Source organism: Nerophis lumbriciformis, linkage group LG03, assembly GCF_033978685.3.
Source record: "Nerophis lumbriciformis linkage group LG03, RoL_Nlum_v2.1, whole genome shotgun sequence".
NCBI lineage: Eukaryota > Metazoa > Chordata > Actinopteri > Syngnathiformes > Syngnathidae > Nerophis > Nerophis lumbriciformis.
Genome location: NC_084550.2, coordinates 8,683,859 through 8,708,386, shown reverse-complemented (window position 1 = coordinate 8,708,386; position 24,528 = coordinate 8,683,859). Strand labels below are relative to the sequence as shown.

The 24,528-nt window shown below is 40.1% G+C and overlaps 1 protein-coding gene across 4 annotated transcripts in view; it reads right to left on the bottom strand.

The window, feature by feature from the left end:
* The window catches only part of clip1a (CAP-GLY domain containing linker protein 1a), a 67,476-nt gene that overhangs the window by 24,078 nt on the left and 18,870 nt on the right, over window positions 1–24,528 (bottom strand). For 3 of the 4 annotated variants that reach the window (XM_061933019.1, XM_061933027.1, XM_061933044.1), the window contains exons 2-16: window positions 20,984–21,277; window positions 15,910–16,460; window positions 15,179–15,303; window positions 14,901–15,117; window positions 14,620–14,817; window positions 9,907–9,977; window positions 9,749–9,809; window positions 3,841–3,945; window positions 1,659–2,555; window positions 1,457–1,573; window positions 1,313–1,370; window positions 1,125–1,208; window positions 887–1,043; window positions 630–795; window positions 345–527 (exon numbers count right to left, since the gene is read on the bottom strand). In XM_061933019.1, the coding sequence (XP_061789003.1) occupies window positions 345–527; window positions 630–795; window positions 887–1,043; window positions 1,125–1,208; window positions 1,313–1,370; window positions 1,457–1,573; window positions 1,659–2,555; window positions 3,841–3,945; window positions 9,749–9,809; window positions 9,907–9,977; window positions 14,620–14,817; window positions 14,901–15,117; window positions 15,179–15,303; window positions 15,910–16,460; window positions 20,984–21,074 (3,081 nt within the window). In that variant the 5' untranslated portion in view covers window positions 21,075–21,277. The remainder of the gene's footprint in view (window positions 1–344; window positions 528–629; window positions 796–886; window positions 1,044–1,124; window positions 1,209–1,312; window positions 1,371–1,456; window positions 1,574–1,658; window positions 2,556–3,840; window positions 3,946–9,748; window positions 9,810–9,906; window positions 9,978–14,619; window positions 14,818–14,900; window positions 15,118–15,178; window positions 15,304–15,909; window positions 16,461–20,983; window positions 21,278–24,528) is intronic. The other variant, XM_061933036.1, reaches the window with a different exon arrangement.

Sequence of the window (24,528 nt, the reverse complement as noted above, 5' to 3'; positions counted from 1 at the left end):
ATGAACAACGCTAGCAGGCATACATTTAAAAGCAGTTACTGATTGGGTTTTTTGACTAAACATAGCATCTACTATTTATTAGAACTCACTTAAACCACAACTTCAACACAAGACAAACCTGGCAATAAAATGTAATTCCAATAATTTTAACATTTTGTAAAGTTTATCATATACAGTAACAGCATATTCAAATGCATTATCACAAGTATTTACTTAACAATGACGTATTACAACAGTGTTGTAATGGTTGTTATGACATATCAATAATGCTGGTAAATGTGAAGCAAGGTGCTACAGATGGGATTAGAATACCAAATGAACATTTGCTTTGGGTGTGTGCTTACCTGAAGCTGCTCCTTGTATGGCTGCAGCTCAGACACCACCTTCTCCAGCTCCTGGCTCTTTTCCTTGGCGGAGGACAGCTCCTGCTTTAGGCGATCAACCAGATCCTGCAGCACCTTAACTTCTTTCCCACGAGAAGCCTTTAACTCCTCAGTTTGGCTTACATCCTGCTGCACAGTTTTCTCCTTGAGAACAGAAACGAAACGCGTGACTAAGGATACACCAATGGGACATCTTTTGAAGACTTTATCACACATACACCTTATAGAGTGCTGTATACTACTAACCAAGGTTGTAATCTTCTCCTGGAGACTTGTGATTTGAGAATTGAGTGTATCTCGTGTTTCTTGCAGGTCCTGGTCTTTGCGAGAAAGCGCCTGCTTATGTTGCTCATTTAACTCGACCACTCTTGTCTTTTCCTCCGCAAGTTGACTCTGCAACTCCTCTAGCCTCCTAAATAATGGGGGGTGAGGGGGAACAAGAACACAGTGATAAGTAATCATTTAGAACAATTGACTTTCATTACTGATATAAAGATTAGAACCTTTCTTTTTGTCGGAGACCATCGTTCATTTTGGTCAGCTGCACTGAACTATCCCCGGACGCCTTCATCATGTCCGAAATGTCATTCTCCAGTTTGCTTTTGTCCTTGGTGAGCTGCTCCAGCTTCTCATCTGCAGCCACCAGCTTCCTCTCCAGTCCTGTATGTGGACAAGCATGGAAGCAAGTTGGTCCCAAAGTTTATTCTACTTCAAAGTCAAAAACACGTCGATGGTTCTCACCATTAAGCTGACTCCTGAGGGAATCTGATTCTGTGCTCAAGGATGTGCATTGCTCCTCCTTCTTGCTAAGCCGCTCGATGGTTTCTGCCAGTGAAGAATTGTATATTTTACACCTCGGAGGAATTTGTAAGACAGAAGGTACTAGAAAAAGGGTCGGGAAAATACATCAACAAAAAGCGATAATCAACCTTGCATAGTTTTGGCAGATTTACTGTGCTCCTCTGTGCTTTCAGACAACTGCTGTTTCTGTGGGTAGAAGACATTTTCCATGTGATATTTTCTACAAAGCCTACTGCTGATGTACTGGTTAATAAAAAAGTTAGAAAGCTCACCAAGCCTCCAAGCTGTTGCTCCACACCATCCTTCTCCTGCTGTGCAGTGGCCAAACGTTGCTGGAGTGTGAGAATTTCTTTCTCTTTGTCGGCCAAAAGTGAGCTCAGTTCACTCACCTGCAGCACAATATACACTTCAAACATGGGTTTCACTAAGAACGTGTGTGTGTGTGTGTTTGGGGAGTTTGGGAACAAAACACACCTTAGTACCCTGCGAGTTTTCTTTATTCTGAACATTTTCCAGCCGAGTCTCAAGATCCTGTTTGCTTTGTGTCATTTGGCTCTTAAGGTCCGCCATTGCAGACACCATCTCTTTGGTCTCTCTATCCTTGTCTTGGGCCTGTTGTGCAAGCTTGTCGGCATTCTCCTCAAGCTCCTTTACTCTAAGTTCGGCAGTGTGAAGCTTACCAAGGACGTCCTCCATCTCTACAAGGTGCTGATTCTCTGCTTTTTCCACGCTGGACTGTAGTGCGTCCTCCAGGCGCTCTTTGTCATCAGTCAGTGATGATAGCTGCTCCTTCAAGGTCTGCATCTCCTGCATGCGAGCTGTGGCATCAGCTTCATGTTTGGCAGTGGCCCCCAGAACCAACGAATGTTCCAGCTTCCACCTTTCAAGTGCACTTTTGGTCTCCACAAGCTCTGCTGCCTGAGCACCCTCACCCTGACTGAAGGACAACTTCAACTCCTCCATGGCTTGCTGGTGGGAGGCCATGGCCGACTCCAACTTGGAACGCCACATCTCAGCGACGTCGCTGTTCTCCTTCTCAGCCTGGCTTAAGCGCATATTCAGCTGCTCGTTGTCACCGGACAGCCTGACAGTTGCAGCCTGAAGCTGGGCGGCTGCCTCACTGTGGGCCTTCTCTTGAGATTCCAGCTTCTCCTTGTACGTGGACAACTCATCTTGCTGCTTGGCTTCCAGAGACGCCAACTGATCCCTCAGAGAGCTTATCTCTTCCAGGAGAGGAGAAAGGGCGGCGTTTGAGTCACCAGACACCTGTTGGGACCCTAGACGGAGCTGCAGGTCAGCAACCTCCCTGGTTCGAAGTGAGAGGTCCCGCTCAAGCTCCATGATACGGGATTTTTCAGACACCGTAGCAACCTTGAAAAGCAGAAATCTTACATTGAAAAATAGATCCTCATGTCACACATAGAGACCCAGTGAGCTATGTTCATGACAAGACATTAAAATGAGCCCTTGTGGCATGATTCAAACAATGGAAGTGAACTTTGGAAGCATGTATGGAGCTCTACCAGTGCGTTAAATCCAAATTGGCCTCTGGAGTCAAATTGCTACTGTGTTGCAGTTTGTCAGAATAAAATGCTTCTTTTCATTGTTTTAATCTATTTCTTGGCAATGAGTTTTTATTCATTTATGTCTGTGTGCTCTCATGATTAGTGTATATTATGTACACGGTGTTTTTATAGATAATGGCCTCGACTCCAAAAAGTGCCGTGACCTAATTAATCAACATCATTAAATAAATGCCCCTGTTTAACTAGACCTTTCCTTTTAACGGCCGTAGGTAAAAAAAAAAATAACAGTGGTAGTTTAACTCTGTGCCATTGTTGCACAATACACTACTATCACAGCTGGCATGGCATCTGTAAAGCGGAGGTTTACAGTCTTTAAAAGTAAATCCCTATTTGTAAAGAAAAAAACTATCAATGTATTAATACAAGCATCCATTTGTACAAATAACAGCCTCACCCCTGACAAACACCTTAAACCCAATAGTTACCTCTTAACCTCTGCAGTTAAGTAATTTTTTCCTTACACTTATATAACAGGTAATAACAGTATATTAAGGTCATGAATATTACGCCACAACAGTAAATGTAATAGTTTGTATCCCCGTAGGGAACAACATTTTAAAAGCATGATATAAGTCATCTTTTAACTTAAATCATATACAATAATTGTACGTGCTTAAGATTTTGCAGCACAATTGCCTAGAATCTGCATTATTTTGTGCTCCAAATTAACATTTAATTTCCTACAATTACTTCAATATGAAAAGGGGAGCACTAGGGGATGACAGGTTTATGGCTAACAAACAATAAGCAGCACACTTGGATGTCAGGAGGAACTGGGAGAAGTAGAAAACGATTAGCTGGGGTCACGAGAGACATGTGTATCTGGCTTAGCAGTGATAGGATTGTTATTTGAGCTGTCAGTCAAGGCTTCTTGACTCTTGATGTGCTTATGAAACATTATTAATCCTCTGAAAATGGACATCAACTTTGAAGAACTAACTCTGCCAATAAATGCAACTTTGGTTTAATTGTCCACAAACCCATTCAAAGTGGAATTCCAGTTACGGGAACCCCGGATACAACCAGTGTACACTATCCTTCGCACAAGCCCGCGGAGCTCAATTCGTTACCCTAGTGTCTTCTAACTCCCTTTGGAGCTTCTCAGCTTTGGTCTTTTCAAAGTGCAGGCTCTGTTCAAGCTCCTTAATGTGGGCATGCTCCAGTCTGGTCTGCGTCTGTTAGTAAACAAGGGGGAGAGAAGGAGAACACACCAGTGCCACCATCACATGCCAGCCCAACACAGACTGAAACGAAGGAGACAGGCCAGAGGATGTAAAGTTTGAGAACTGAAAGGTGAGGAGGTTGGACGAAGAGGGATTGTGGTGGGGTGACGGAGGGTTTGTAGGGTGGTAGTAAGTGCGTGGAAATGGGAAGACATCCCCGTGCAGAATGCTCAGGTTGTTCCATAAACAAGGAATTGTGATGAAAGATAGAACATATGCAGTGGAACAGGGAGCAAAAGAGCATGTGATGCTCATATGCAGGTTGGTTGATGGGGGCAGTATATAAAGAACAGCATGCAAACTGACACCTGGTGAAAACAAAGCACATTTGAGTGTTACGATACAAAGAATCTTTGAAGCCAGTAAAACCAGGCAGGTCAGTAAAGCAGCAATGATCAGGAGAGAAACAAGTGCTTGCGGCGCTCAAACACATGATTCAATTTGTAAGTGTTTTGATGGATTATTACAATTTTACACATGTAACCTTTTATCATGTTCTGTAATGAGAACATTCATTGTGAACATGTCACATATTCAATGTTTTGTTGAGATTAAGCTTATTAAGAAACACACTGCTTTCTCTCATTGTTGCTGAGGCCACACTGTGTAATGTAGGTAGGGACAGGTATCGTTTACATTTTAACCGATACTAGTATTAAATTGGTACTTCTAAAAACGATACCCAAACTGGTACTTCACATTTTTAAAAACATACACATTTTTATTTAAAAAATGTAAATAAATTCCTTACTTTTATGAAATGTTCTGTAATTCAAGACTAGTAATTTAATATATACAAATTAAATGATAATTTAGTAATACATTTAAAAATCAGAAATAAAATCTACAAACAATCTTGTAGCGAAAACAGCTGCAATACACAACATAAAACGACTTGTTCGTGTTGTTAGGTTTGACTCCCATAATTGCGGCGGGGTTGTGAATGTACCTTGTTCGCCGTAACACAATATCACCACCAAGCACTTGTTGCAGATGGTTGAGTCTGCATTAATTTAGCACCGAAATGAGGCGTCGGTCTGGTTACTATCGTTTTGGTACCCTTCCCTTAATATAAGTACTGTGTAAAACAAAACAAAAAGAGACCAGTTATCAGACCACAAGGTGCATAATTTTAAATAGCAATTTAAAAAAACTAATATATTTCGTGAAATATTAATCTCTCGAATTAGCACCACGGCAATAAAAAATTGTAATTAACAGCTACGGCTGTGTAAGCAACTAACTGATTTAGTTTGAACTGCACAAGTTAGCAGTAGCTGCATTTAATGATGTAAAATACTACAAGAGTGGAAAAACAAGTTGACTTTATATGCTTTTGTGTTTCATTGTGTCCAATAAACCATATCCAATTGTATTTACAATCCGTAAAGTACGTATACCGTATTTTTTGGACTATAAGTCGGAGTTTTTTTCATAGTTTGGCCGGGTGTGCGACTTATACTCAGGAGCGACTTATGTGTGAAATTTTTAACACATTACCGTAAAATATCAATTAATATTATTTATCTCATTCACGTAAGAGACTAGACGTATAAGATTTCATGGGATTTAGCGATTAGGAGTGACAGATTGTTTGGTAAACGTATAGCATGTTCTATATGTTATAGTTATTTGAATGACTCTTACCATAATATGTTACGTTAACATACCAGTTGGTTATTTATGCCTCATATAACGTACACTTATTCAGCCTGTTGTTCACTATTCTTTATTTATTTTAAATTGCCTTTCAAATGTCTATTCTTGCTGTTGGCTTTTATCAAATAAATTTCCCCAAAAAATGCGACTTATACTCCAGTGCGACTTATATATGTTTTTTCCTTCTTTATTATGCATTTTCGGCTGGTGCGACTTATACTCCGGAGCGACTTATACTCCGAAAAATATGGTACACATCACAAAATGTAACAAATTCAGTCAGCCATTTTGAATATTCCGCTCCAAATATTTTCGGCAATTTCCGTAGATTTGACATCAGTGTAGTAACGCTTCTGCACTCTGAAATTGTTATCAGATCAGTCATACTGGAAATACGCAAAAATTGGAAAGAGATGCACTGTTAATCATTCCCAATCATAATGTAAGACAAGAACACATTTGCGTGGCTTTTTTTACGCATTCAAAATCGTAAATAAATAGCTAACTGAGTCAACAGATCGAGGGTCCTCTATTACGCCCATTATACCCTCTTTAAAAACATTGAGAAACCGCCAACAATGCATGTCGTGACCTGAAAATTAACCAAATATGAGTTAAATAGTTATAAACGCCAACGCAGACAGCCTATTTTAGAGGCGCATTGATAGCAGTGAGCTAATTCCCAGCTTACGCTGCTATTGTTAACACACTAAGCCGGTGGTTGCTTCTGCTTTGTCTCAAACTTGCTAAAACAAAATTCGAAATTATAATTCATGCATCTCTCACCTGGTAATAGACAAATGTGGCCATTGACTGAAAGGCTGGTCAACTTTGTCATCCCCGAGATGGCAAAAAAGATACAAAAGGATGATAGTTGCAGCAAAAAAAACGTAACCCTTCGTGAGGATTGAGATTGAATTTTAATTGAAACGGAATTATGTGAGCGTCCCGTCTGTCAGCATCCCAGCAAAAGTGGAAATATTACAGTAATTGTTTGTTTTATTATGGTTAGTTTGTATGTTTAGCACCTAGCAATGCTGCTGATGCTAAACTGTCACAATAAAGCTGCATTGGTTTAGCGTTCAGCTTCTAAAACTTACTGCTCATCCTCTTTATGTTCAGGCTCAAAATAATATGGTTCTGGATCATAATTTTTCCCAAAGTAATCGTTGTTGGCTCTCACAAAGTCTGCTTGATAAGCATTGTTGTTGATGGGGAAGGGATCTGTGGTTCCTAATGCTACATCACAGATCATGTGACTGGCTTCCTCACTAACTCTCAAAATGACTCGGGAATCTCTGTGAGATTGATACTATTTTGATCATAGCTATTTATTCGCAAACTTTGGAAGTCTTTTGGTGCCATGAATCAGATATATATGGTAAAAGCTTCAATATAGAGGCAATTCGTTTTTCCACTCTACTGGTACTTTAAACTGGAGTAGTCAGCATCCAGCGGCTAGTAATCTACCTCTGTATACGCTTCAAAATGTTGCTAAACAGCTGTTGGGTGTTCAATTCCAGCATGTTACACTTGCCTTTGTTGGGCAATGTATCATATACAATATATTTACAGCATTTACGGTAATTGTATCACATATTATATAAACACATTTGTGTTCGTCTATAACAGTGATTCTCAAACTGTGGTCCGCGGGCTCCATTTGGTGGTACACCAAAGAATCAATTAAATATTCAAAGAGTGTTACTTTTGAAACGGTTTGTAATGTTACATACTTGCCAACCTTGAGACCTCCAATTTCGGGAGGTGGGGGGCGTGGTTGGGGGCGTGGTTAAGAGGGGAGGAGTATATTTACAGCTAGAATTCACCAAGTCAAGTATTTCATATATATATATATATATATATATATATATATATATATATATATATATATCCCCCCGCGACCTCGAAGGGAATAAGCGGTAGAAAATGAATGTATATATATATATATATATATATATATATATATATATATATATATATATATATATATATATATATATATATAAAAGAAATAATTGACTTTCAGTGAATTCTAGCTATATATATATATATATATATATATATATACACAATATATATAAATAAAAGAAATACTTGAATTTCAGTGTTCATTTATTTACACATATACACACACATAACACTCATCTACTCATTGTTGAGTCAAGGGTTGAATTGTCCATCCTTGTTCTATTCTCTGTCACTATCTTTCTAACCATGCTGAACACCCTCTCTGATGATGCATTGCTGTGTGGCACGCACAAAAGTGCTTTCATCAAATGCACTAGATGGCAGTATTGTCCTGTTTAAGAGTGTCACAACATTGCTGTTTACGGCAGACGGACTGCTTTACTGTAGACGTTCTTTATATTGTGGGAAAGCAGACTCATGTCCGCATGGAGCTGGAGGGGGCGTGGCCTCCAGCTCCGCCTGAATTTCGGGAGAAAATTTGTCCCGAGAGGTTTTCGGGAGAGGCGCTAAATTTCGGGAGTCTCCCGGAAAATCCGGGAGGGTTGGCAAGTATGGTAATGTTACATTAGCCAAAAATGTTAAATATACCGTATTTTTCGGACTATAAGTCGCAGTTTTTTTTCATAGTTTGGCCGGGGGTGCGCCTTATACTCAGGAGCGACTTATGTGTGAAATTATTAACACATTAGCGTAAAATATCAAATAATATTATTTAGCTCATTCACGTAAGAGACTAGACGTATAAGATTTCATGGGATTTAGCGATTAGGAGTGACAGATTGTTTGGTAAACGTATAGCATGTTCTATATGTTATAGTTATTTGAATGACTCTTACCATAATATGTTACGTTAACATACCAGTTGGTTATTTATGCCTCATATAACGTACACTTATTCAGCCTGTTGTTCACTATTCTTTATTTATTTTAAATTGCCTTTCAAATGTCTATTCTTGGTGTTGGGTTTTATCAAATAAATTTCCCCAAAAAATGCGACTTATACTCCAGTGCGACTTATGTTTTCTTCCTTCTTTATTGTGCATTTTCGGCCAGTGCGACTTATACTCCGGAGCGACTTATACTCCGAAAAATACGGTACTTGTTAAATAAAACCTCTGCTTTCTTTTAATTAATTTTTAGGTGGACTACGTTACTGTATTTTAATGTCGGTCATTATAGTGGTACTTGGAGAGCCAAGTGTTTTCTGCAGTGGTACTTGGTATAAAAAAGTTTGAGAACCACTGCTTTATAATTAATGCCTGGTACTCTCTGTGGTTGAGTAAATACATTCTCCAAGCCACTATTTGAGGAAACTCTGTTCTTGGACATTCACTTGGAATGCAGAGGATGACTAAATTTAGGTGGAAATGGTTACAAATGCATACTCGACAAGAAAATGTGGTGCGTTAAACTGCATTGTGCTGTGATCTACTGTGGAGACTTCATTGCAAAAGTGTGATGTCTTTAAAGTACCCTTCTCTTTGCGGAAGTGCTATTCTGCATACACATCAAATTAGGTCTGTGACTCGGGGTAGTGGGATGACAAGGGGGCATCTCCAGTGGTTCCATGCTAAGCACTGGACCAACACGAATAAAAAGACGAAGGACAAGAGGGAAGAAAAGGTGATATCACATCAATGAAAAGTTAAAGCACAAAAATTAGCACACGCTCACTAGCGTGCAGTCAACACTGCATTATTATTTATTCTAGCTTTTTATGTGTTTGGAGTTTGGTCTGTTACGTTTTTATGAGAAGCTGCATGCACACTCTGAAGGTGTCAACAGTTGTGAGTCAAACTGTTAGTGCACACATATTAAAAGGTAAAAGTCGTAGTCTAACCCTGACTCATTTTAAAGCTCTAGAGTTTGAGATCGGGCGTCTGCAGATTAATCAAGTTGGTCCCACTGCAGAGTAATAAACCACAAATCTTTGGATCAGATTTAGTTCCAGTAATACAGTAGAGTTACAGTTATGACAGATGGAATATTGTGATATGACAAAAACGTGGAAAAACACAAATGATTTTCAAAGATGGAAATCAGTTTAGATTGAAATTAATCTGTCAAGTGGCTAGTTTAATTGATGTTTTCACTGTAATCATGTGGTCATGTGACACAAATTTACCTCCAAGTCCCCTTTGGTGATGCATGCTTCCTCGACACGGAACTGAAGGTCCTCAACCCTTCTATTTAAAACATAACAAAACAAAACATTTCAACAGCTCCAAACACACATAATATGAAGTATTATTTAGCATTTTATCGTCATTCACTACTGCTTACCTACGCTCCTCCTCAAGCTGGTTCAGCAGATCGACTTTGTCTTTGTCTGCCACTTCTACCAAGGCACGTAACTGTCAAAATAGAAGGGTCGAATATGTCAACACAGGGAGCTTAAACTATACCTGAGCAGAATTAATGATGTTACATATTACACTGAAAAATGGCTTGGTTCGACATCCCGTGTGTTCAGGTCAAATAGGGTGTATTGTTTTAGTTATTAAACAAGCCAAAAGACTGCTTTTATAGCTGCTTTATGTCACTGGCTCAAAATAAAAGTATTTTTCATGCAAAAAAATACAGAAAGACTACCACCGGCTTGCATATGTTACCAATAGTGGTTTAAAAGGATAATATGGTACAAAAAAAAGTTATGCTCTATTTTTTTTCAAATTACGAATTAAACTTGATAAATATGGTTGTAAATTGTCAGCTTGTCCCAATAGGACAGGGGTCGGCAACCCGCGGCTCCGGAGCCGCATGCGGCTCTTTGATCACTCTGATGCGGCTCAGCAGCTTACTTGCTGAACCCCCCAATTTACCCGTGAGACTTCCGGATTTCAGTGCCTCTCGCAGAAAACTCCCGGGATTAATATTCACAGATTTTCACCCTTACTGCTGTAATAAGGGCGTGCCATGATGGTACAACTTTTGACACCCTCTACAATCTGTATTAACAGAGTGCCAGCCCAACACTTGTTAACCAATATATATCTTTTGCTTGCACACGTACGTGACAGCAAGGCATACTTGGTCAACAGCCACACAGGTTACACTGACGGTGACCATATAAAACAACTTTAACACTCTTACTAATAATGCACCACACTTTGAACCAAAACCAAAAAAGAATGACAAACACATTTCGGGAGAACATCTGCACCTTAACACAACAGAACAAACACCCAGAATCCCATGCAGCCCTGACTCTTCCGGGCTACATTATACACCCCTGCTACCACCAAACCCCAACCCTGCTCCCTCACACATCAACCCCCCCCCCCCCCCCCCGTCTGTGCGTCGGTTGAGGTGGGCGGGGTTTAGTGGGGGGGGGGGGGGTGTATAATGTATCCCGGAAGAGTTAGGGCTGCATGGGATTCTGGGTATTTGTCCTGTTGTGTTTATGTTGTGTTACGGTGCAGATGTTCTCCCGAAATGTGTTTGTCATTCTTGTTTGGTGTGGGTTCACAGTGTGGTGCATTATTAGTAAGAGTGTTAAAGTTTGTTTTCTTTATACCGCCACCGTCAGTGAAACCTGTGTGGTTGTTGAACAAGTATACTATGCTGTCACTTACGTGAGCAAAGCGGAAGCCCCATACAACATGTGGCTGATCAGGCACGCTGACTGTAGTTGGTGCTATATGCTGTACTAAAACGGCACGCATGACGCTGACAAGCGCCATTAAATAAAACCCCGCATGTCGCACCAGCTTTCAAATTCCACATAAAAGGTATGGGCAGCGTGTCTGAGACACCTGGTTTATACATCCATCCATCCATCCATTTTCTACCGCTTATTCCCTTTGGGGTCGCGGGGGGCGCTGGAGCCTATCTCAGCTACAATCGGGCGGAAGGCACAAAACAAAAAAAACAACTTTGTATGCAGTTTTACTTCATTTAAAATTTAAAAAAATGTTTGCGGCTCCCATAGTTTTTCTAAAGTTTGTGAAACTGGTCAAAATGGCTTTTTGACTGGTAAAGGTTGCCGACCCCTGCAATAGGATGATTGGCAATCATGGCTGTCACTCATACATAAACATACATGTCCATGGAGCATGCACACACACACAAAAGCGCTCTCAGACACATTCAATAATTTGAGGTCAAACTGTTGTTAAAATGCATTCAATTAGAGCTGCAACTCTCGATTATTTTAGGAAACAACTACCGTATTTTTCGGACTATAAGTCGCAGTTTTTTTCATAGTTTGGTCGGGGGTGCTAATTATACTCAGGAGCGACTTATGTGTGAAATTATTAACACATTACCGTAAAATATCAAATAATATTATTTATCTCATTCACGTAAGAGACTAGACGTATAAGATTTCATGAGATTTAGCGATTAGGAGTGACAGATTGTTTGGTAAACGTATAGCATGTTCTATATGTTAGTTATTTGAATGACTCTTACCATAATATGTTACGTTAACATACCAGTTGGTTATTTATGCCTCATATAACGTACACTTATTCAGTCTGTTGTTCACTATTCTTTATTTATTTTAAATTGCCTTTCAAATGTCTATTCTTGGTGTTGGCTTTTATCAAATACATTTCCCCAAAAAAGGCGACTTATACTCCAGTGCGATTTATATGTTTTTTTCCTTCTTTATTATGCATTTGCGGCCGGTGCGACTTATACTCCGGAGCGACTTATAGTCCGAAAAATACGGTAATCGATAAATTTTTTTAATTAATCAAGTAATTGGATAAAACAAACGTTATAGCCTCAGTTTAGAGAAAATAGTTGAAATATTATTTTCCTGATGACCTTTATCTCTTGTTCCTATAAATTCACAACATTGCATTTTAACTTGAAAGCATCAATATATATGTACCGGTGCATGAAACATTTAAAATAAGTTAAAAAGTAAAAAATGTTTTTAAAAATAAACTTTAAAAAACTGAGGATAGCCCAAAACCTGGTAAAAATAAGAAATAAATTAACGAATGAAATTAACAAAAAGGCTTTCTAAATGAGAATTAGAACACAGTCAGAGTTTGTTTTTAAGATAAGTCAATGTTGTAGTGCAAAAACGTTAACATGTCAACTTGTTCTGAACTCAGACTTGCCCATGCCATCTGTTGTGAAGTATATTGTTTAACAGCTCATTTGAATTGTATGTTTATATGATTAATGCTGAGCTGTTTATATTCACGTATGTCAATGTGTACTCATTTATACAGCAATAAGACTGAAAAGAGCAATTGCAGGGTTGTTCTTTGGGCGAAAAAGAACTACATTTCCCATGATCCTGTGGGAACGGGAGCAGGAAGTTGATTTGAGAATATTGTTGACGGTACGGAAGCCGTTCTACAGTATGTAACGAGATCTTGATAACCTGACACCTTTGGTATACAAAGAACTCATCAACCAACATCCTGCCTCCTCATTGAAGTCTGATCAATGAGAAGGCAGCGTTAGTAGGCGGAAATAGACTTCTAACATGTTTTAATTGCTACCTCAGTACATTCGAAGGTTTCTTTCTGGTGACATGCTCCAAGTTAGAGACTAACTTATACCCAGGGGGCAGATCATTGATGTAGTGCTATTGTAAAATGCCAGCTCTGTTTGACAATGCAAACATTTCCTGTGTTTAATTTTGAAAGGATCGCAAAAACGTTCTCGTGTTTACCCCCATTGTTTTTCTTTGAGCCATCTCTCGACGTCACTACATCACTGTTCCAACTACAGCGTAACCCACAGCACTGCTCTAATATGCGCTCTAATAATTAAAATCATTAAATGGATAACCAAAGCAAAAAAAATAAAAAATTATTCAAGCTTTTTTCTCCTCAAATTAATTGATTTATTGATGAATCCTTGTAGCTCTACATTCAGCTAAACTTTGCCAAATCATTATCCATAACTAGGGGTGTAACGGTACACAAAAATTTCGGTTCGGTACGGACCTCGGTTTAGAGGTCACGATTCGGTTAATTTTTGGTACAGTAAGAAAACCACAAAATATACATTTTTGGGTTATTTATTTACCAAATTAGCAAAATCTTCCACCAAAAATATTTTTCTTAGTGGAATATTTGATGTGAAGTAATAATTGGATAGGTCAATAATTCATAATAACATTGATTTTGATTCAATATTATGTTTTGGGCAACGACAGTTTGAAAGAAAAAAAAAACAGCTTTGTTTTATTAGTCAACATTGCAACTTTTTCTAAATTACATTTCATCTTTAAGCTTTTTTATTTCACTTTTGTTATGTTTTTGTTTATTTTATTAGTATTTAAAACATTAGCTGTGGGCCGCAAATGGCCTCCGGGGCACACTTTTGACACCCTAGCTATAGATAATAAAAAAATTAAATGTGATAAATCTATGGATAAAAAGCAGAGCCTGGCGACGCATGCGCGTTTATCATAACTCTCTCTCTCTCTCTGTCTCTGCCCCTCCCTCACCAATGCTGCTGCTCGCACAATTTGTTTTGTTTTTAACCCCTTCTTAACCCTGAACGTACATTGAAAACGCACGCAACCCTAACTCAAAATGCCGGACATTTGAGGCATTTAAGAAAATCCGCCCTGACAGCCCCGCAAAAGAGGACGTATGGTCTGTCTATCGTAGCCCGTTAGCTGCTAGCATGCCGTGTGTTGTGCCTCGGTGTGCATTGTTTACACAACGTGCGTTACGCTACTTAATATGTCCGTGTGGAAACTCGTTCGGTACACCTCCGAACCGAACCGGAACCCCCGTACCGAAACGGTTCAATACAAATACACGTACCTTTACACCCCTATCCATAACAGACAACAAACATAACTAATTGATGTCGTTGTGGCTTGTGCAGCCCTTTGAGACACTCGTGATTTAGGGCTATATAAGTAAACTTTGATTGATTGATGATAATAAGCACTCTTAGTTTACATGCTCGGAGCAGGAAGAGGCGGGTTTGCAGCACGGTGGAAAGTTAGCACTCTCAAGTCAGCCATCTATCAGTGAGATAAAGCAGCATTAAACAGTAACGGTAGGCAACCTGCTCCTGGTCGTCCCTGAGCAGCGTGATTTCTTGCACCATCTCCCCAACTTGGCCCGTGGCTTTGGCAACCTCGGCTTTCTCCATGTCCCTCTCCACCATAAGCTGCTCAATGTGTTGCTGCTTTTCCTTCAGCGCCTCCTGCAAGGCCGTGGTGCCTGAAATCTTGCGATTGTACCGCGACGACGTCTCTGTTAGCTGCAGTCATACAGATAAAAAGGGATAACAGGTCAACAACATCCATAACAAAAAGACGACTGCAGCTTTGAAAAGAACCTTACCAGGCCTGTGCGGCTTGGCTTGTTGCTGACAGAGGAGGCCACGGAACTCATGCTGCTGATGGAGGAGGCACTGGGGCTTCGCTTCAACCCTGTTGGGGTGGCAACCACTTTACGAACCGTCGTCTTTGCCTTGGCAGGCGTGGTGGAAGGGAAGCCAATGCGTGTGACTTTGTGCACTGGCGCAAATAAGCCATACTTTGGTTGGCACCGGAAATACCTGCCGACAGCAGAGCGATCATTTGAAACATTTCATGACACAGATTTCTGAGCGTTTGTACCTTGTGCCTGCCACGGCCCCGTCATTTTTTCCCAAAGGTTCATCCAGTTCTACGCCGCACCACTCGCCTTTGGCAAAATCTGTTTCTCCCAAGAAACGGACCACTCCTGCCTTGGTTCCGCCAACCTGAAAGATATAACTCAGTACCTTAGTCGACATTTAAGCCCCTCCTCAGTAGATAAGAGAGTCCCTGGGGAGTAATCAGCTTTGCTAGAATAAAATCCTAAATGACATAATTCCATCAAAGCAACAGAAACATGTGCCAGCCTTGAACAGATTGAGGTCAAACTGTCAACATAGGAAACTCATTTTTGACCTTCAACTATTTGATCCTGTTCTGTCTCCCTGTAATGTTTGTCTGATCTTGAATGGGATTGTGCTGAAAATTTTAATTTCCCCTCGGGGATTAATAAAGTATTTCTGATTCTGATTCTGAAATGACTTATAGACAATTAGTTTGCTAAATCCCACTTGTGCCAATGCAAAAATGTTTTGCTTTGTCAAGTCAAACTTCGGGGCTGAATAAGAGTGTCGTCATGTGGCACATTCATTAGAAATATAATAACACAGAGAAAAAAAGTTGGGGTGTTTCAACAAATGTTCACCCTTTTAAGCATAGCAGTTCAGCAGTGAGATTATTATTATTATATATTATTTATTTTATTTATTATTATTTATTATGTTATATATATATATTATATTATGTGTATGTACTTATGTAACAAATCTTACCAACACACGGTCGCCCATCTTCAGCTCCCGCTCTCCCTTCTTGACTGATCCGCAATCTGAGAGGTTGGAGGTGGATTCACTGTTCGTACAAGCCAAGTTAGAAGGTGGCGTAGCGGGCGCAGGTCGCGCAGGGGTTGAGGCCTTTTTGGCTGCTAATGATGAGGGAAGTGCTGATTTTGGTGCTTGCGCTTGGGAGGAGACACTGCCCACCGATGGGGTGGGGGATGCGGCGCGGGACGATGGTGCCGTCTCAGTTCCATTGGCCTCCCCTTCCGTGCGGGACAGCTTAGAAGGACGGGTAAATATCCCCCGCAAGGCTTCACACTGGAAATAGCGCACACCGGCCACAGAACCATCATTCTTTCCGATGGGCTCGTCCAAAACGATGCCAGCCCACTGTCCAGGGGCGAACTGTGTCTCTCCCAAAAACTGGATGCACCCCGGCTTGTTCCCATTCACCCAAACTCGCTCCCCCATCCTGAAGGCATCGCCGGCACTAAGGGCATCTTCTACGTCGGCGGCTAATTTTTCTGCCGGTGCAGCCTTAGTTCCTGTTAATAACATGACAAAGGGCAATAAAGAAAATGTACAATACAATATACACTGCAAAAACTGAAGTCTAAGTAAGATTAAATATCTCAAATAAATAAATAAATAAATGATAAATGGGTTGTACTTGTATAGCGCTTTTCTACCTTCAAGGTACTCAAAGCGCTTTGACACTACTTCCACATTTACCCATTCACACACACATTCACACACTGATGGAGGGAGCTGCCATGCAAGGCGCTAACCAGCAGCCATCAGGAGCAAGGGTGAAGTGTCTTGCTCAGGACACAACGGACATGACGAGATTGGTACTAGGTGGGGATTGAACCAGTGACCCTCAGGTTGCGCACGGCCTAAGGGTGATATTTTTTTATTTTCTGTCTGATAAGATAATTCTTCTCATTAAGCAGATTTTATGTTAGAGTTTTACTTGTTTTAAGGGTTTTGGTCCTAAATGATCTCAGTAAGATATTACAGCTTGTTGCTGAGATTTGATGACCTATATTGAGTAAAACATGCTTGAAACTGCTGCAAAGCTGTGTCATCAACACTCACAAGTATAAAACTACCTTTTTAAAGTAATAATTTTCTTACTTCAAGCATGAAAAAAAAAAAATCATGATGCCGAGCGCATATCATTATGTCAAGATAATGGCACTAGCATTTACTTAATTTAAGAATATTTTTCAACATATTGAGCAAAAAGGTCTCTTTTTTCTACCAAGAAAAGTGCACTTGTTATTAGTGAGAATATACTTATTTTAAGGTATTTTGGGTTCATTGAGGTTAGCTAATTTTACATGTTTTGGAAGTCTCGACAAGCCAAATTTTCTTGTTCTATTGGGAGATAATTTTGCTTGGTTCAAATAAAATACCCCTCATTTTTGGAATTTTTTTTCTTGTTTTTGAACACTGACTTTTTGCAGTGTAATCAGATGATTATTAGGAAAACTGCATAAGAACACTGAACCAGAGGAATTAGGGAAAAAGTATAGAAATACAAAATGTACCTTTATTACATTACATGTGTTTAATTTTACTTTTTGGACCAGGGGGTCTTCAATGTTTTCCTTCAAAGAATTCAGTATAGCATGGCTAACAGCTAGCTGGCAACTAGAGCACTAACAGATAGCTGTCTTACATGCTAAGATTATTCCAAAAATACAGTATAATTATGTATTAATGTTTTTTAACCTCCAAAGTACAGTGAGCGAGTGGCTATGTCACTGCCATTTATAAACCAATGTCAATGCGTATTTAGAGACAATAAAATAAATACAATAAAGGTGTCCAGATCACGAACATGGAATGAGATCGGGGCCGATATTTGCCATTTTTAAATGATTGGTGATCGGCTGATGAGCTGCCGAGCGCAGCCGATTTTTACCACAGCTGTGACCCAGTTAGGGTTGCAATCATTAAAGGGGAACATTATCACAATTTCAGAATGGTTAAAACCATTAAAAATCAGTTCCCAGTGGCTTATTATATTTTTCGAAGTTTTTTTCAAAATTTTACCCATCATGCAATATCCCTAAAAAAAGCTTCAAAGTGCCTGATTTTAACCATCGTTATAAACACCCGTCCATTTTCCTGTGACGTCACATAGTGATGCCAACACAAACAAACATGGCGGAAAGAACAGCAAGCTATAGCGACATTAGCTCGGATTCAGACTCGGATTTCAGCGGCTTCAGCGATTCAACAGATTACGCATGTATTGAAACGGATGGTTGTAGTGTGGAGGCAGGTAGCGAAAACGAAATTGAAGAAGAAACTGAAGCTATTGAGCCATATCGGTTTGAACCGTATGCAAGGGAAACCGACGAAAACGACACGACAGCCAGCGACACGGGAGAAAGCGAGGACGAATTCGGTGATCGCCTTCTAACCAACGATTGGTATGTGTTTGTTTGGCATTAAAGGAAACTAACAACTATGAACTAGGTTTACAGCATATGAAATACATTTGGCAACAACATGCACTTTGAGAGTGCAGACAGCCCAATTTTCATCAATTAATATATTCTGTAGACATACCCTCATCCGCGCTCTTTTACTGAAAGCTGATCTGTCTAGTTTTAGAGTTGATGTCAGCAGGCCAGGGAAGCTAGGGTCGATAGGGGGTTTGCTCGCTCGTCTGCGGGAACAAACTGCCGCCATTGCTTGCCGTGCTACCGAGGGCCTTTGTCCCTGAATTGCTCACACACTCCGGCAGATTCAATGGGGGTCTGGCGGCAGATTTCTTTGACTTTATCGTTGGAAATGCATCTGCTTTGAGTGTCGCAGGATATCCACACGTTCTTGCCATCTCTGTCGTAGCATAGCTTTCGTCTGTAAAGTGTGCGGAACAAACGTCCAATTTCTTGCCACTTTCGCATCTTTGGGCCACTTGTGCAACTTGAATCCTCCGACAACACACCAACGAGGCATGATGTCTCCAAGGTACGGAAAACAGTCGAAAAAACGGAAAATAACAGAGCTGATTTGACTCGGTGTTTGAGAAAATAGCGGATTGCTTCCCGATGTGACGCCACGTTGTGACGTCATCGCTCCGAGAGCGAATATTAGAAAGGCTTTCAATTCGCCAAAATTCACCCATTTAGAGTTCGGAAATCGGTTAAAAAAATATATGGTCTTTTTTCTGCAACATCAAGGTATATATTGACGCTTACATAGGTCTGGTGATAATGTTCCCCTTTAATCGAGAAAATCGATTAATTCAATGAGAAAAAAGAATTGATTTGTATTTTGTTGCTTCCAAGGTTTGTTAGAGTGAAATAAGCGCAAGACTGCACCAATATAGTGGTGCACCTATTTTTAGGGTCGGGACTCGAAATAGGATTGGATCTGATGCCCAAAAAAAACAGATTGGGATTAAAGGCCAAAAATGTTGATTGTAACATCTAAGGGTGTAACGGTACGTGTATTTGTACTGAACCATTTCGGTACGGGGGTTTCGGTTCGGATGTGTACCGAACGAGTTTCCACACGGACATATTAAGTAGCGTACCACACGTTGTGTAAACAATGCACACCGAGGCACAACACACGGCATGCTAGCAGTGACCGGGCTACGACAACATGTAAAAGCCAGAGCTGGAAGACCCTCCTGCCTCGTTAAGATCTCCCGTTTGGGAACACTAAAGTTTCGCGGTGCGATACAACAATGGAGGACGGAGGTTTGCCGACATTGTTCAGCAGCAGTAGGGTATGCTTCTGACAACACGTCAAACATGCTAACCCATTTGAAGCGTCACCACCCCCAAGTGAACATCGCTTCAACAAAGATAAAGACGAGCGTCGTGCAAACACCGCATTCAAGCAGCCTCTCCTCGGCTAGTCAGGCAGGGCTAAAGCAATAACAAATGTTTTATAGCAGCAAATTTAAGACCATATTGCATTAAAAACTAGATTTTGACCCACTGAGACATTGTAACTGCAAGCAGGTCTGCTCTTTCTGCAGACAATGTGGATAAACTGATTTTTGTGGCAAAAAACATGAAGATTGAGTGAAAGTCACCAGGGTTAAAGGCTGGGGGGGGAAGAAAAGTTAATCTGAGGCTGAGTTGACTTGAAACTGTTTAATGTTGCACTTTTTATATGTAGAAGAAAAGTTGTGTCATTTTATTTAATTTGAGCAACAACTTGAGGCCGTTTAATGTTGATTAACGTGGACCCCGACTTAAACAAGTTGAAAAACTTTTTCGGGTGTTACCATTTAGTGGTCAATTGTACGGAATATGTACTGTACTGTGCAATCTACTAATAAAAGTCTCAATCAATCAATCAAAAAAGCACTTTATATGTAGAAAGGTTTTGTTAAGAAACCATTCTGAGCCTTATCTTATTTAGTTTTTATTTGATATATGTTAACCCTGGCAATGGACCCTGTGTGTTTATGTATGTTATTGTTATGCTTAGCATTCATGACTGCCTGCTGTTGCACTGATCAGCCTAGTGGTGGCTCACATCCATCACACACACAGCTATTTCTATTTTGGGGCAGAATTATTATAGTGTTCCCAATGTTAAAAGGATAAAGACATTGTTTCCAAATTTGGTAAATAAATAACCAAAAAATTTATATTTTGTTGTTTTCTTACTGTACCGAAAATGAACCGAACCGTGACCTCTAAACCGAGGTACGTACCGAACCGAAATTTTTGTGTACCGTTACACCCTTAGTAACATCCCTAAAATACAATGTTAAAAGCCTAATCAACCAAAAATTTCACGACCACACTGCAGTACCTCTGCGGACCCCTGTTGAAGACCTGCTTTAGACTGTGCAGTGGGCCAAAAAAAAAAAAAAACAACATGTAATGGACCACAAAAATTCATAATTTACAGCTCAACCAAGTCTTTAAGTTGGCCAACAATTGCTAAAAGGTTGTTTCCACAGTGTCAAACTTATAATGACAGTTGTGTTTCATATTTAGGTTATTCTAATTAAGAGAAGAAAGCCATTTTATTAGAAACACCTCATCTAAGCATTTTTTTATTTAGATATTGATGATCCTACCTGTGCTGGGGCTGGTCTTAGGTGCGCCTGTCCCAAGTGGTCTGGCTATCTTACTGGGCCCTTTGATCCCACTGGGCTTGGCTGAGCTCATATTTCCTCTTGTGATCTGATGGAGCCACGAGGTTGTTGTCCGTCAAAAGGCACAGTCTGAACCCAGACCATGTAAACTACCGTTTAAGGCTCTTGGACAGTGAAGTTTTCTCTTATCCTCAAGAAAACAACAGTAATGAAAAAACAAAACAAAAAGGGAGTAGGGTAGGGGGTAAAAAAAAAATGGTGCTCTGGAAGAGGACCCTGTTTGGATAAGAGAGAGAAAATTAAAAGAAGGCTTTATTAGGGTGACATTTGCTGCAGATAGCACAGTTAGCAGTAATTTAACTAACTTACTAAAGTAAATACAAGCTAGTAGAACTACTCAGGTCATGCACAGCAACTTTGTTTTGCTAGCCCCATCAAAGGAGGCATTCTGTTCCTGTTATGACAGCAAAGACCACCGACCTAAAAATACCCGCCAAAGGCCAGACGATACGCCGGCACAGCTAATACCTTTGCATCTCCTGCACCACCCCGTCGAGCAAACACGGTGTCGCACAATTTCATTTCGCCAAATAAAAAAAAAATCTGCAAGTCTAGTCCGGCAGCTAAAACTGGATTACAGCGGATGGAGTGGGAAAACGACCACCAGCAGCATCGGATAATCCTATTTTTCGGATTAGCTCCTTGCAAAAAAAAAAGCTATTGGATGCATGTCCAATTTTAAATGAAGCACCCTCTGAGTAGATTCTTTACCTTATGGTGTGCCTGTCACATCAAGATGGATAATCTGGTAAATCTAGATACAAACTGACTAATGGTGGACCTCAGGTCTCAAAACACTTGAGACATTCATCACAGGAGTTGCATCACATTAAGACTCCTTTAGGCAGCAGAAGTCAAGCTGAGGTCATTTTAAATGTTTCACTGCATGCACAGTGATTGTCCAAGTTAAACAATTTGGAAGTAAGTGTCAAATTGAAAGGGAAATAGGTACACAACTACACCATCAAACCAGCCTATAGTTCAAGTATTTTATTTGCCTTTTGTGTGTGTGTCTTTCACAATGGTGTCACCGATGAGCCAGACTATAGAACATCCATCCATTTGCTACCGCTTGTCCCTTTCGGGGTCACGGGGGGTGCTGGAGCCTAATAAAACTAATCACCAAAAAGCAGGACTCAAAGACAAGATTGCCTTCATGTTCCACTTTCAGGACAATTAACTATACTGACTAGGGGTGTAACGGTACACAAAAATGTCGGTTCGGTACGTACCTCGGTTTAGAGGTCACGGTTCGGTTCATTTTCGGTACAGTAAGAAAACAACAAAATATAAATTTGGGGGTTTACCAAATTTGCAAAATCTTCCACCAAAAATATTTTTCTTAGTGGAATATTTGATGTGAAGTAATGTGAACCTTGGATAGGTCAATAATTTATAATAACATTGATTTTGATTCAATATTATGTTTTGAGCAATGACAGTTTGAAAGAACAAAAAAACAGCTTTGTTTTATTAGTCAACATTGCAACTTTTTCTAAATTACATTTAACCATTAAGCTTTTTTATTTCACTTTTGTTATGTTTTTGTTTATTTTAATAGTATTTTTAGAATGTGTTGTGGGCCTTTAAAACATTAGCTGTGGGCCGCAAATGGCCTCCGGGGCACACTTTTGACACCCCTGCTATAGATAATAAAAAATTAAATGTGATAAATCTATGGATAAAAAGCAGAGCCTGGCGACGCATGCGCGTTTATCATAACTCTCTCGCTCTCTCTCTCTGCCCCTCCCTCAGGAATGCTGCTGCGCGCACAATTTGTTTTGTTTTTAACCCCTTTTTAACCCTGAACGTACATTGAAAAAAACGCAACCCTAACTCAAAATGCCGGACATTTGAGGCATTTAAGAAACTCCGCCCTGACAGCTCCGCAAAAAAGGACATGTCCGGTGAAAAGAGGACGTATGGTCAGTCTATCGTAGCCCGTTAGCTGCTAGCATGCCGTGTGTTGTGCCTCGGCGTGCATAGTTTACACAACGTGCGTTACGCTACTTAATATGTCCATGTGGAAACTCGTTCGGTACACCTCCGAACCGAACCGGAACCCCGTACCGAAACGGTTCAATACAAATACACGTACCGTTACACCCCTAATACTGACACATTAGTTAACTCCTGTACAGTACTTTAGGGATGGACAAGCCTTTTGACAATTTTGTCCTACTGGATTCTTTTGGAGTTACTCATTTCTTTCGTAAAAATGTGACTGTTATCATATTTAACCGAATAGGACTAGGGAAATAACAAGGGTTGCTCCGATCAGGGATTTATGCTGCCGATTCCAGTGAGATTGGCCAATACCAATACTGATCACATGTACTAACTGTACATTTTTCTATTTATTTTTATTATAGTGGGTACTAGGGGTGTAACGGTACGTGAACCGTTTCGGTACGGGGGTTTCGATTCGGTTCGTAGGTGTACCGAACGAGTTTCCACACGGACATATTAAGTAGCGTATCGCACGTTGTGTAAACAATGCACACCGAGGCACAACACACGGCATGCTAGCAGCGACTGGGCTACGATAGACTGACCATACGTCCTCTTTTCACCGGACATGTCCTCTTTTGCGGGGCTGTCCGGGCGGAGTTTCTTAAATGCCTCAAATGTCCGGCATTTTGAGTTAGGGTTGCTTGTATTTTCAATGTACGTTCAGGGTTAAGAAGGGCTTAAAAACAAAACAAATTGTGTGCGCAGCAGCATTGGTGAGGGAGGGGCAGAGACAGAGAGACAGAGAGAGTTATGATAAACGCGCATGCGTCGCCAGGCTCTACTTTTTATCCATAGATTTATCAGATTTAATTTTTTATTATCTATAGCAGGGGTGTCAAAAGTGTGCCCCGGAGGCCATTTGCGGCCCACAGCTAATGTTTTAAAGGCCCACGGTACATTCTAAAAATACTATTAAAATAAAATAAAAAGTGAAATGAAAAAGCTTAAAGGGTAAATGTAATTTAGAAAAAGTTGCAATGTTGACTAATAAAACAAAGCTGTTTTTTTCCTTTCAAACTGTCATTGCTCAAAACATAATATTGAATCAAAATCAATGTTGTTATGAATTATTGACCTATCCAAGATTCCGATTACTTCACATCAAATATTCCACTAAGAAAAATATTTTTGGTGGAAGATTTTGCAAATTTGGTAAATAACCAAAAGAATTATATTTTGTTGTTTTCTTACTGTACCGAAAATGAACCGAACCGTGACCTCTAAACCGAGGTACGTACCGAACCGAAATTTTGGTGTACCGTACACCCCTAGTGCAGTGGTCCCCAACCACCGGTCCGCGGAATCGAAGGTACCGGGCCGCACAAGAAAAGAAATTTTTTTTTTTTTTTTTTTTTAATTAAATCAACATAAAAACACAATATATACACTATATATCAATGTATATCAATACAGTCTGCAGGGATAAAGTCCGTAAGCACACATGATTGTATTTC